Raw genomic sequence first — 13,693 nt, 5'->3', positions numbered from 1 at the left:
AGTTTGTTTTGCGTAACGGCGGGAGACGAAAGTCACTGTAGCAGTCCAGTAGCTCGACTATTGGGATTCTGACAGTAGAACAGAAGTGCTCTAGATCCTCAGGAACCTGGAGGTTTGCTGTGTGGCCATTTGTGGAGGCTGACAGGCAGAAAGGAAACTTCCATCTGTAGACTATTGCCTTCGCCCTCAGCACGTCCAGCAGAGGTCTCAGCTCCCTTCTCCTCTGCAGGGTTATGTTTGATAAGTCCTGGAAGATTTTTTATTTCTGCTCCTTGGTATGTGAAGCTGATTCACCCTCTGGCCTTCCTCAGAATCTCTTCTTTGAGAATAAAGTCTGTAAGGCAGCAGATCACATCCCATGGGGGATCCGCATCTCTGCCCCTCGGGCACAAGGCCCTGTGCATGCATTCCATCGCAATGTGTGTGTCAGGGGCTCTTTCCAGCAGATCATTAACCGGTTCCCGACCAGCGCACGATGATGTACGTCGACAGAATGGCACGGGCAGGCATATTGGCGTACAGGTACGTCCAATCTTCAATGCCGCCCTGCCATCGGGAGCGCGCCGCCGGCGGCGGGCGCCCGCGCTGGTCGGGACCCCCGTGAGGTCCGGTCGCGGGACCCGCGGACTCGATCGCCGCGGGCATCCCCGCGATCATCTCACGGGACGGCTGAATGGAGGAAATGCCGTGTAAACAGCATTTCTCCATTCTGCCTAGCAACTAGTGACGCTAATCTCTGCTCCATGTGATTGGAGCAGAGATCAGTGTTCACTAAATGAAAGCCCAACCCCCCCCCACAGTTAGTAACATACCCCTACACTGCCACCCACTGGTTAACCCCTTCACTGCCAGTGTCATTTACACAGGAATCACTGCATTTATATAGCAGTGATTACTGTATAAATGACAATGGTCCCAAAAATGTGTCAAAAATGTCCGATGGGTCCCCCACAATGTCGCAGTCACAATAAAAATCGCTGATCGCCGCCATTACTAGTAAAAAAAAAAAAAAAATTATTAATAAAAATGCTATAAAATTATCCCTATTTTGTAAACGCTATAACTTTTGCGCAAACCAATCAATCGCTTATTGCGATTTTTTTTACCAAAAATATGTAGAAGAATACGTATCGGCCTAAACTGAGGGAAAAAAATGTTTTTTTATATATTTTTGGGGGATATTTATTATAACAAAAAGTAAAAAATAATGCGTTTTTTTCAAAATTGTCGCTCTATTTTTGTTTATAGCGCAAAAAATAAAAACCGCAGCGGTGATCAAATACCACCAAAAGAAAGCTCTATTTGTGAGAAAAAAAGGACATAAATTTTGTTTGGGAGCCACGTCGCACGACCGCGCAATTGTCAGTTAAAGCGACGCAGTGCCGAATCGCAAAAAGTGGTCTGGTCTTTGACCAGCAAAATGGTCCGGTCTGTAAGTGGTTATTAAACAGCGCTGTAATTGCTTGAGGGAGTTGATTGTTATCAATGGCTTCTTACCCGAAGGTTGCGACGTCCAAATCCTCCATGTGTCTATTGATTTCCCTTAAATGGACTGCGTGTGATTTTCCGAGACTTGCTGTATCCTACAGATCAAGGCATCATGGCGGGCTTGCGTTTCCTCCGCCTCCTCCACTCTCAAAGCAATTGCTTGAATGTCTGATCACAAGTCGGCTATGGAATCCACTATTGTCACCAACAATAGCCACAGTGTCGTTTTGATGTCCGCCACAACCGCTCGGAGATCAGCCAGGGCGGATGTTGGGAGCATGTCCAACGCGGGCAGGCTTCAGCTGCGGGTCCGGGAGGAGCTTTTACTGGAGGATCAAGGCTCACGTGCTGAGGCCTGTGTGTGAGGCGTGTCTTCCCTGGTTCTTGTCTGGAATCTCTCTGGGATTTGGCGGCTTAATTGCGAAGCCTGACTCCTGGAAGACCGCAATCTGGTTGCCGAGGGGCTTTGGGGAGCACTCTCCATATGTCAAGTCGGGTGTTGGCGGCTGTAGGCAGCTTGCTGGGCCTCATGGAACCGGAGAGGCGAGTTCAAGTGTCCATTATGGAACAGTGCTAGGCCACACCCCCCGGGCCCATTTTAACTACTTCCTGCTTCAGCCCCAACTGACCCTGTGCAGGTTGGTGGATGTACCTGCACATGCCCGTTGCTGGTGTCCTCCTTCCTTACATTTCATTAGGGAGGGGGGGCTCTGCTGTGTGTGTGTGTGTGTGTGTGTGTGTGTGTGTATGTGTATATATATATATATATATATAATTTATTTTTTATAAATATCCTGCCTCCCAGAAGTGCTGTCACCACCCGTGATGCTCTGTAATTCTCCCTAGAAGCCTGCAGACTCCGGGAATATGGTCGCTGACCGGAACTACGTGACTGGAAGTGGTGTCGGCGCCATCTTGGTACAACTTGCAGGGTCTCCAGGAGGGAAGGCCGGCTCTGCTGGATGTGGTGGAACACTGAGGGCGGTGGTGACAAGGAGAGGGCAATCGAATGGCGAACGGATGGGCGGGTGGACGGTAGGTAAACAGACAAACAAAAAAAACCTTACACCTACCCGCTCGGTACCATCTGTGGGATCCTAGTGCGAGCTAGGAGCAAAGCAGATACCCAGCCATGGATTGAAACAGCAGCAGGTCTCTATAGCATGTGGTATGGGGGAAAAAAATGCCAGTGCATTTGTTTCAGCTTTGGGGGGGGGGGGGTGATTGCAGACCCCTCTGTAGGGCTGAAATCGCAGGCAGAGCAAGTCTCTTTGCTCAAATTTTCTGCTCCTGCTCGAGCCCCAGCCCCCCCCCCCCCCCCCCCTAAGGCCCGCTGGGCTAAATGGGATGCTGGCAGGGGGTCTCCTGCAAATAGCACAGAGACAGGTTTTAAAATAATAAACGTTTCTTTGCAGCTCCTGTGGGTCTGGAGGAAACACAAACTGAGGCACGCAGGTAAGACTGTGAAATTTATAATGGTGGACTAATGTGTTTCCTGTTTCAGGGAGGAGGAGCCTATCTCTCGGATGCTGCCCTTAGCAAGTCACAAACTGGGTCACGCTACAGGCTGTGCCACAGTTCAGCACCCAGTGTGCCCACAGTACACAAAGGTTTGGAATACATCATAATGTAGAGACCATCACACATAGCTCACAATCCTGGCTAGCCCCACTATCTTCCAGACCAGCGGCCTAGGTACCAGCCTCCAAAGCTACTGCTGGATAGCAGAATTTTGAAGTCTTGAGTGAAGCCACTGAAGAAAAAAATAAAAATAAATTCTGGCATACCAGTTATTTTAATAAGAAAAATGTAAAAATAAAAAACAAACACCTTTACCTACCTGGCTCCCCTGGGAGGAACTGGTAGTGTTCCCTGCTAACTTGCCCTCCAGGACCGCTACTCAGTATGGGAAGGAGGTATCTTGCTTCCCTTTCTCCTTTTATGCCTGGCAAAGGCCTTGTCTGTAAGTGGCACACCCCCTTGACAGGGACCTGCACAGGCAGTGTAGGTTCCCAGTCCAAGTGTCTGGGTACATGCACTGTCTGGACTGTAGGGTACTTTTTGGCAGGGGCTCACACCGTAGTTGCATTGGGTTTGTGGCCTATTTGACCAGATGATGCATGGGCATTAATTCCGGTAGGGGTAAAGTCATTTCCAAGCACTGGAGGCAAAGTTGTAAACAGGCATTCAACCTCCTCTGACACTAGCAAAAAAACGGGGCATGACAGCTGCAGCCAGTGCTACATGGACTGGACTATTTGATAACTCCTGCAGTGCAGTAAAGAAATTGTTTTCTTGCATTGCTCTACATAGTTTTTACACTACAGGGTTATGAAACTGGTCCATGTGAGTGATTAGTGCCAGACAAGCAAAAACATTCAAATGGTAATTTATACAGTTTAAATAAAGAATGAGAGTGCATGCCATAAACTCAGGACCCTTTATATGGTTATTGTTCATCAAGACTTCCAGGTATTTTATTGAAATATGGAAAAAAAACATCCACCGGATGAAGAAAATCATTTTTTGAACATAAATACAATCAGATTTGTTGCTTAAACGATTTCACCTAAGATAAGAAATACAAAACATAAAACTGTTCAAGAAAATATATATTTGTATATTCTGTTTAAACTTTCTGCAGACCACTCTCAGACCGAACATGATCAGTGCGGGGTTGTTCAGATCACATGACACCAGAGAGACATTTGCCCATTTTCAAATCCACAAAGATCCCCTCCAATAAGCTGTGTGCTTAAGTCCAGGTTCACACTGAGCTGTGGACATGAAGTCGTGCAAGTTCAGCTGAACGTGAGCGATTTCACTCCCGCATGTCAGTCCCGATGTCACAAATATCTGTGTGGGTTTCTGCACAAATGTCAATGGAAATCACACCCTGAAATCACAAAAGGTAATACAGAAACTACTTTTTGAAATCGATGCAGCACCACACCGATTAGGACGGTGCCATTGCCGGCAATTACTGAGGATTTTACATGTCAAATCACAGCAGTGTGAACCAGGGCTTAATCAGAGATAAATGTGGTATATGACTACTTATCATATCTTTCCCCTTTTCCATAGAAAAAGGAGTGATCAATGGCTGTCACAAAGATTTTCTTTGCAATTTCTGCTTGGCTTAAAAAGAGATGTTTGGGGCTGTTAAAATAAAAAAGACATACATACTTGCCTACATGCTGCTGCTGTCCCCTGCTGGCTCTAAGCCTAAGAACTGAGCAATCACATGACTGCTGACTGCTCAGTTCTCAATCAGCCCTGAGCAGAGACTGTCAGTCACTGCTCTCTGCTCTGCTTCTCCAGCGCTCACTGGAGCCTCGGGCTTAGAAGGGATAGGAACAGCTGGCTCCGGCTCTTATTCGCATGCTGAGAGGTTGAGCAGGCTGCTGATCAGGACATCTGTGTTGATTTCAACAATATGGCTGGGACTCTTCCAGAGCCTGAACCAGCTCTGCGACATCAGCCAATAGAAGGCTTTAGCCCACTGTCGGCTGATTCTGGGTCATAGAAGAGCACTCCTGTGACACAAGAGAAATAAAGCCAAAAAAGTGTTGATGTTACTTCTCTTTTAACAAGTGCTTTTTATGGCAAGAAGTGCTCATTATTATCTCACAAGGTTGATTTAGACCTCCTTCACACTGGATCACTTTTCAGGCATTTTAGCACTAAATATAGTGCGTCTAAAGCACCTGAAAAGCACCTCTCATGCCGCCCCAGTGTGAAAGCCTAAGTGCTTTCACACTGGGGCGGTGCGCTTGCAGGATGAAAAAAAAAAAAAAGTCCTGCAAGCAGCATCTTTGGGGAGGTGCGGGAACAGGGTATATAAATCACATTACCTCTAACCCCTCCGCCCCAGTGTGAAAGTAGCCTTACACAGTGCTTAATTTAGGTTGCATATAGCCACCCTACAGATACATACAGACATTAGAAACCATTTACCATGTCCAGGTGTTAAAACAGCCCCAGTGTCCCCTGGCCCAGAATCCTTTAACCAAAGTGAACTTGCCAATTACAATTTTCTCCCCAGACAAGCTGCTTAGGCATGAATATGCAAGTAAACACAATAGAACTTTCATGTTTGTAGAATGATTGCATGTTAGGATTCTCCATTAGCAATCAGGTCATACATACATGGCTGCTATTGCATGTTTGTAGAATGATTGCATGTTAGGATTCTCCTTTAGAAGTCAGGTCATGCATACATGGCTGCTATTGCATGTTTGTAGGACCCCCGAGACATTTTTACATATAGGTAAGCCTATAATAAGGCTTACCTATATGTACTGAAAATATCTCCCAAACATGCAGGAGATTGAAGATATTTACCTTGTAGTACGCCGATAACGTCGCCACATGTGCACTGAAGAAACGGCCCTCCGAGCTTTTTCTTCTCCAGCATGTGCCATAACTGGCGGCTCCCACACACATGCACAGGAGTGACATCACGTGGCTCCGGCAAGTCACAGAGCCAGAGTCCGCTGCTGAGGAAGGAAGAGGGATGAAGATGGACGCTTCCACCAGTGGGGACAGCACGGGCTTCGTTAGCAGGTAAGTGTCACATAATGGGCTAGTAAGCGATGCATACTAGCCCATTATGCTTTTACTTTGCAGGGGAATAAAGAGGAAGTAAAAACCATCAGGGTATACTTCCTCTTTAAATCCCCACTAGTCTGCTTTTAAATTTAAATCTACAGTGGTGTCTTTTCTGCATTGCATAGGTTAAATGCTTGTTCGGCTGGGGGACAATGCTTTCTTCACTGTCAGAGGCACCAGAATGAGGGTGGGCCCTTGCTGTCATCCTGTACAATGCAGAACTGCTGGTCCTAAACTGTAATCGAAGCCAGAGAGCTGCGACCAGCTGGACAGCAAGTGAAGCGGTAGCTTGGAGGAAGCCTGCAGGAATGAGGAATAAGGTATTTGTACTTATTCCTTCCTCCCAGCCAAATGAGCATTTAGCTATGCACTGCGGGGATGGGGACACAAATGCAAATTGAACAGCAGCACAGAGTTGGCCTTTAAAGCCATGAATCACCTTTACTAAACAACTGCCTATGCAGGTAATTGGCACCTGTATGTACAAAGTTGACTAATACACTTGCTAAAGGCCATTTACGTACCTCCTGAAGCCTGAGTAAAGAAAGTCTCAGAGATCGCATCATTCCATCCTGCCTTGTTTCTATGACTTTCATAAGTGACTCTGAGCTCTTACTATTCACCTCTACCACCACAGTACCGAGAACGCAAACACGGAGCTCAGAACTACAGCTTCAGGGGAGAGAAAGCATATGCCAGGGGGTTTGAATTAGACAAAGAGCTCATTCCTGTAATGGTGGAGTTGAGCAGTAATGCCCTGTACACACGGTTGGAAATTCCAACGGAAAAGGTCTGATAGGATTATGTTGTTGGGAAATCCGATCGTGTGTGGGCTCTATCGGACAAAGTGCCACGCATGCTCAGATCAAATTACGAGGCCAAAGCTATTGGCTACTAGCCACTACGTAGTCCCGTTGTACGCAACGACCGCCACCGCGTTCCGAACTATCGGATTTTCTGACAACTTTGTCAGACCGTGTGTATGCAACACCAGTTTCAGACAAAATCTGTCAGAAAAAAATCTGATGGATTTTGTGGTCGGAATGTCCGACCGTGTGTACAGGGCATTAGAGAAAGGAGTCTCTTTGCAATAAGGCAGGACGGGATCATGTGATTTCTGGAAGTTTTTCAGTCAGGTTTCAGGAGTTACTTAGTAAGGGCATTATTCAACTTTGGTCACAGCTGCACAGTTTGTTTTTATCTACAGGCGCCCCTTACCTGCATAGCCAATTTTTTGGTAAAGGATAACTATGCCTTTAGGGTACGATTTCATGCGAGAATCCTGCAGCTCAACTGAAAGCAATGGGAGGGTGTCGGCTCCTGCTGCTAATTGTGGCTACTTGCATGTAATCACTCATGCAGCAATCACATGCAAATGATTAGCCCTGGACATAAACAGGTGTGTCCAGGGCTGATCATTTGCATGCGATTGCTGCATGAGCTATTACATTCGAGTGCCTGCAATTTAAGCAGAGCTCTAGCCCCACCTCTCCCCAAATTAACTACAGGAGGGGGCAGCCAACCACTGCTCTCAATAGGGCTGCACCTAATTGCTGGGAACCTTTGCTGGGGTACTGGCATGTAATAATTGTTGTGAATGCACCTTCATATTACCCAGTGCTTTTTTGGCAGTGCCAAGAAAAGCATTTAAATGGACACACTAGAACACGTATCTACCAAGAAACAATTCTTTCTTATCCTTCAAGTTTGGACCCAATTACATCATCACCTCTAAGTGCAAAATTGACTTAAGTGCATGTACACAAGCAAGCAGATGCAAGTATAGTATTTATGCTTTAGTCCATTTAATATGCAAACACAAACTCATGAAAGTTTATTAATCTTTGTGGTTTTTAAGTAAAGAGGAAACACCCTAAATCTGTTTTTTTAAGATTCTGTAACTTAATCTTGGAGTTAAAAAAAATAAATAACTTTGACTGTTCCAGTTAGAAACAAAAATCTGTGCAAATAAGGACTTGATGTAGTTTCCCTTTCATCTCCATATAATTGATTGGCAGCAAGGCTTTTTCCATGTGTAATCATCCAAGGTTGACTCAGGTAGCAGGGACAAGAGGGGTGGGGTGAGAGATTTATCAAGCAAGACACAGACTGTATCTGGCTCTGCACTGAGAGCTGAGCGATGAAACACCGCTGCTCGCTCAGTACTCCCTTCCGCTCTGAGAACAAAGTGGTGACTGTCAGTCAATGGCTCTCTGTTCTGCCCCTCCAGCTCAGTGGAGCACTGGGCTGAGAAGGGGAGGGAGCAGCTGGCTCAAACTCCCAGTGGGGCGGCTGAGAGGCTGAGCCAGCTGCTAGTCCAGCCATCTTGGTGGATCCCGACTGTAAAGCTTGGTCAGCTGAGTGACATCAGCCGACAGCGGGCTTTACACCAAAAGGTCACGCCTACTTTTCAGAATTCAAATGCTATCTAGAATCCAAATAGTAGGCCAGGAAAGGTTGGGTTTTACTAGTGTGGACTAAAATCTGTCTCAGCGTTCAGATTGTTGGCAAGTATGGCCCAATGGAAACTTTTATACAGTGAGACAATGCTAGGTAACCCATACTAGCCAGACACCTCATACTTATTAATGAAATGTATGATTCTAGGCACGGTCTGCTCACCTATAAGACTACATGCCCTCTAGAGTGAGTTATTAATCATGACAGACCCCTGAACATCTCTTGACAAAAAATACAATTATCTGGCATTGCATAACTCACTCCAGGGCATTTTTAAAAGCACTTCAATCTAGTATGCAGAAGATAAAGAAAATATAAATCATCTAAATATACATCTAAGAGAAATGTTTCCAGGAAAGGGACCTGGTTGGAGAACTGTTGCAAGGTTTCCCTCTCATACTAAGTGGGAGAGGTTTGGAACCTTGATGTTGAGGTCACCGATGTTGATATTGCGTGGTAATTCCGGTAAATTCATACTCTTCACAGCGGAAACTGCTCTTGCTGGAGCTGCAGAGAAACCAGTCTGAACCAAAAAAAGGGAAAAAGAAAAACAAACAATCAGAACAGTCGAAGACATAACTTTATGTTATGTTATTTATATAAGCTAGAATGTGTGTTAGAAGTGTATGACTACATATTTTAGAGGGAAAATATGTAAACAAATGCAAAAAAATATAGGGTGCAATGTGTCTTCCACTGTATGAAGTCCAAGTCCCGGTTCACATCTACGCGGCTTCAAAGTCGCACGACTTTGATTGCCAACATCCTAAAAGACTTCACAGAACAGAAGTCAATGCAAGTCATGATGAACTCACCCCAAAGTAGTGCAGGAACCTTTTTATAAGTCACTGAAATGTGAGTCGCACCAATTAGAACAGTTCCATTGCAGTTAATGGGGTGCGACTTGTCATGCAACTTTTTTCTCCCCATGTCCCCGCCTGCTCCCCAAAGGTGATCCTCCACTCGCTCTGCTTCCTTCACTGTTGAGGCGGAGCCTGCTGCTAGGTTACTAGTATTGTGATTAGGCGGGCGGGACTCGTGAAGGGGGGGGTGGTCAGTCTTATCAGTGGTGGGAAGGGACCCAGCCCTCTCAGGTGCATGCATTACAGATGCAAGACAGAGAGCAGCATGAAGGGTAAGTCCCCAGTGTGCAGTGGCGTTCTGCTGTGTTGTAGATTGGAGTGGACCAGTGAAAATGGATGAGGATGATTTTGGGTGGGGATAAGCGTTACATTGTGGAGAGGCTCTTCACAATGTAACTCTCATCCCCACCCAGAATCATCCTCATACATTTTCACAATGTAACTCTCAGTGGCAGCTCTTGCATTAGTGGCGCCGGCCCTCCCCTCCCCTATCCATCCGTACAGCCCGCTAATCTACATGCAGGGCGCCGGACGCATGAATTCCAATGGGGGACTTTGAAGCACGTGATTGGAGCCAGAGGCCCTAATAGGCTTCAAAATAGGGTGGGCCGAAGCCTACCCAATTGTGTGAGAATAGCGAATTAATATTCGCTATTGTAACACTGATTCTCCTTCCAGTCAATCAGGAAGTGGGTCGTGAGACCCATTTCCCATTTGGCCAAAAGAGAAGCGATCCCATTGGCCGAGGAGGGAGGAGACGCAGGTCCGAGGACCGTGAGACTGACCCACCAGCTGTCAAGTCCGATCCTTAGGCCCCTCCATGCAGAGTGCTGTTAGCTCCTCCTGCGGCTGCGGAAGAGAGGAGCACACACTGATCGCCCCTGTGACACCTCAACATCGATCCTCACCTCAGCAATGGGGGGTTCATGTCTGTCTCCCACCCCCCCTACCTATAGAGCACCAGACACCACTGAACTCCATCATGCTCATCCCCACCCAGAATCATCCATCCCTCACCACAATGTATCCCCATCCCCACAATACATCATTCATCCCTCTCCTGGAGAGGATTGTGGATAATTCAGGGTGGGTATGGGGATACATTGGGATAAGAGTGGTAAAATAAAAGTAGGGTGCACCAAAGGACTCGGTGGTGTGGCCAGTGGGCGGATTCGGTGGGACAGCCAGTGGGCGGGCCCTGGGGAACGTTGGCAGTCAGGCCCCGGGGGCCCATGCCTAAAGCCGTGTAAGAGGCCTCAAAATTTCTGGTGGCTGCCCTGGCGATGTTCGATCGCTCGGTTCTCAGTGCAGAGGCAACAGGGGACCGATGCTATATCCACTGTGGTAAGTATGAAACTGAAAAAAACAAAACAAAAAACAAAAAAAAACTTTACTTCTCTTAACATTTCTGAAAGGAAGAAGAAAATGTATATTTCCCATATATTCTGGGTAACGGTGTGCTGTTACAGCACAAGATACTGTAAAGTAATTTGTGAACCTCAATCAAATAATTATGTCACATAACTGCATCTAACATCTTGTGAGGAAGTTGAGGCGTGGGAAACTTCTGGAACTTTTATTTTGCAACATAAATAGCACAAATCCAAACACGGTGTCATTCAAAGCAATAACTACTGCAATTAACATTATGTAGCATGCGAGAATTCCATGGGGACACTAAATATTAGGACATAACTATCATAAACCTAAGAAAAGATAAAGGACACCAATAAATCAAAGCAGTGTTCAGATAAAGAAAGCAGATGATCCTCAAGTTAAAGGTAGAAAGAGCAATTTCCCAATTTTGAAGTACCCTTTTAAAGAATGAAACCACTAGAACTTCCGAGAAATTCCAGCAATAAAGATTGACAGCTGTTACCAGTTCAAGACAGGAAGATAAATACTACCGACTATGGAAATTGCGGATACACCCAGCCACGACCTACCTATGAAATGCTTGCCTGCAATGCAGAAATCTCTATTAAGGGATCCCATGGTTAGTTATGTGGCCAAGGCTTTTTTGTGATGTCCATGTCCAACTATGTGCTGTGATGTCAATTGAAAATAAGCACCAGGAATTGGGCATTATATACAACAGCAACCTGGATTGCACTTATTTAGGTAGGGTAAGAAACGGATTCCCTCACTTGGGTTCAGAGCTGCACGATTCTGGCCAAAACGAGAATCACAATTTTCTTCCTTAGAATAAAATGATCACGATTCTTGTGACGTAAAATCTTTCACACTATACAAAAAAACTTGGGCTGACTTTACTGGTTAGTTTTTTTAATTCATTAAAGTATTTTTTTCCCAAAAAATTGCATTTGAAAGACCGCTGCGCAAATACAGTGTCACATAAAATATTGCAAAAACCACCATTTTATTCTCTAGGGTCTCTACTAAAAAATTTGATATATTTAAATTTTTTAGGGGTTCTAAGTAATTTTCTAGCAAAAAAAAAAGATTTTTAAGAGCCCTTTCACAATGCGTCGCCTAGGGCGTCAGCGGTAAAGCGGCACTATTTTTAGCGCCCCTTTATTTTTTTTTTATTTTTTTAATTAATGTTTATTAAAGAAGAGAAGCGTGTACAGAGCATAACGATCAATATAGAAACCAATAGCAAGATCTACAACATTATAACGTTAGTTACATGGGCACAGAAATATACACCCACCTCTTCTATCAGAAAAGAGGAAATATAGTAGACAGAATTAGAAGGGGAGTAAAGGAAAGGGAAAATAAGCAGAAAGAGAGAGAGAAAGAGAAAGAAGGGGGGGGGGATGTGGGGGGGGGGGGGGAGGGGGCAGACCACCGTCAGACAACCTATTGCAAAATAACAGTAGATATAGTAAAAACAAGCGTCATGGTCACTTCACTCTGGTTGAGACATTATGGCTGCATAGCTTGAGGAATATTTGAAGGCAACCCAACAGGCCCAGATCTTTGTTGACAACTCAGATTTACCCCGGAGGGAAAGGGTCATATCCTCCATGTAATATGTGGTATCCACATTGAGCAACCAACGCCGGAGGGTGGGGATCGTCTTCAGCTTCCAATACTGAGGAATGAGGGTTTTAGCAGCGTTTAAGAGATGTGGTGTAATCGACCTCTTGTAGGAGCCTGTCGGCCTTCCCGTGCAATGGAACAGGACATACCACGGGTCGTTAGGTACCTCCCACCCCTGGATTTCTTTAATTGTGTATATGATCGCCAGCCAGAATGGGCGGATCCTCGGGCAGTACCACCAAATATGGGCATGAGTGGCTACCTCCCCGCACTCCCGCCAACAGAGTGGGGAGGATTGGGGAGAGAACCTATGTAAAACAACCGGTGTGTAGTGCCATCTGGTCAAAAGTTTATACGCCATTTCTGATGTCTTAGAGGATCCAGAGGAGGCATGAGCCAGTGTTAGGATTTGTGACTGCTGGGACGGAGACAGCGCCATTTGTAGTTCCCTTTCCCAGTACCGTAGGAAGGAGGGGGTACCCGTAGAGGTGAGGGACAGCAAGGCCTGATAGAAGTACGAAACTGGCCGCTCAATCGGGTCAGGTTCAGCAAATGCGGTTTCCACAGGTGTAAGCTCCGCCAGGGTGCGCAGGGGTTTTGGGAGCATGCGAACAAAGTTCAACAGTTGATAATGTTTCCAGCGATCCATGTAGGAAATGGAGGAGTCACCCATGATGGAAGCAAGAGGTAGCACCCCGGATGGGCCGGTAAACTGATGGAGATAGGTGTAAGTGCCCAGCCGCCACGGGTGAATCTGAGGGTCCATGTTACCCGGTGGGAAAAAGTTGTGACCCACCAAGGGCATCAGGGGGGAGTTATACAGCCAGCCATACCTCTTACAGATAGAGTCCCATACCATCAAGGAGGAGTGTGTAAGTGGGGACGTGGTAGGCAAAAGGGTTCGGAACTTCCTCGGTATCCACATCAGCGTGGAAGGTTCAGCTCCACAAAGGTCTGTTTCCACATTTACCCAGAGTTTCGTGCCCTTGCAATACTTCAAGTCAGAGAGTCTGGTCAGCACAACGGCCCTATAGTAGAGTTTGAAGTCTGGTACAGCTAAACCCCCGCTACCCTTAGGGCGGATGAGGAGTGTTCTATTCAGCCTGGGCCTTCTCCTATTCCATATGTACCGGTATACCATAGATGTCAAAATTGTAAAAAACCCCACCGGTATCCCAAACGGGACCATCTGCAACATGAAGAGCACCCTGGGCAGCAAGTTCATCTTAACCAGACCTATTCTTCCCAGCCAAGAATGTCGTAGC

General features: G+C 46.1%; 1 protein-coding gene across 1 annotated transcript in view; it reads right to left on the bottom strand.

The window, feature by feature from the left end:
- Positions 1-3,937: 3,937 nt before the first annotated feature.
- AP3S2 (adaptor related protein complex 3 subunit sigma 2) overlaps positions 3,938-13,693 on the bottom strand; it is a 140,341-nt gene continuing 130,585 nt past the window's right edge. The window contains 1 exon segment of the mRNA XM_077471296.1: positions 3,938-9,082. Coding sequence (XP_077327422.1) covers positions 8,954-9,082 — 129 coding nt within the window. The 3' untranslated portion in view covers positions 3,938-8,953.

This window comes from Lithobates pipiens, unplaced genomic scaffold (assembly GCF_037356315.1).
Source record: "Lithobates pipiens isolate NorthernLeopardFrog02 unplaced genomic scaffold, aLitPip1_a1.2 Scaffold_8, whole genome shotgun sequence".
Taxonomy (NCBI): domain Eukaryota; kingdom Metazoa; phylum Chordata; class Amphibia; order Anura; family Ranidae; genus Lithobates; species Lithobates pipiens.
This window is presented reverse-complemented; position numbering and strand designations above follow the sequence as displayed.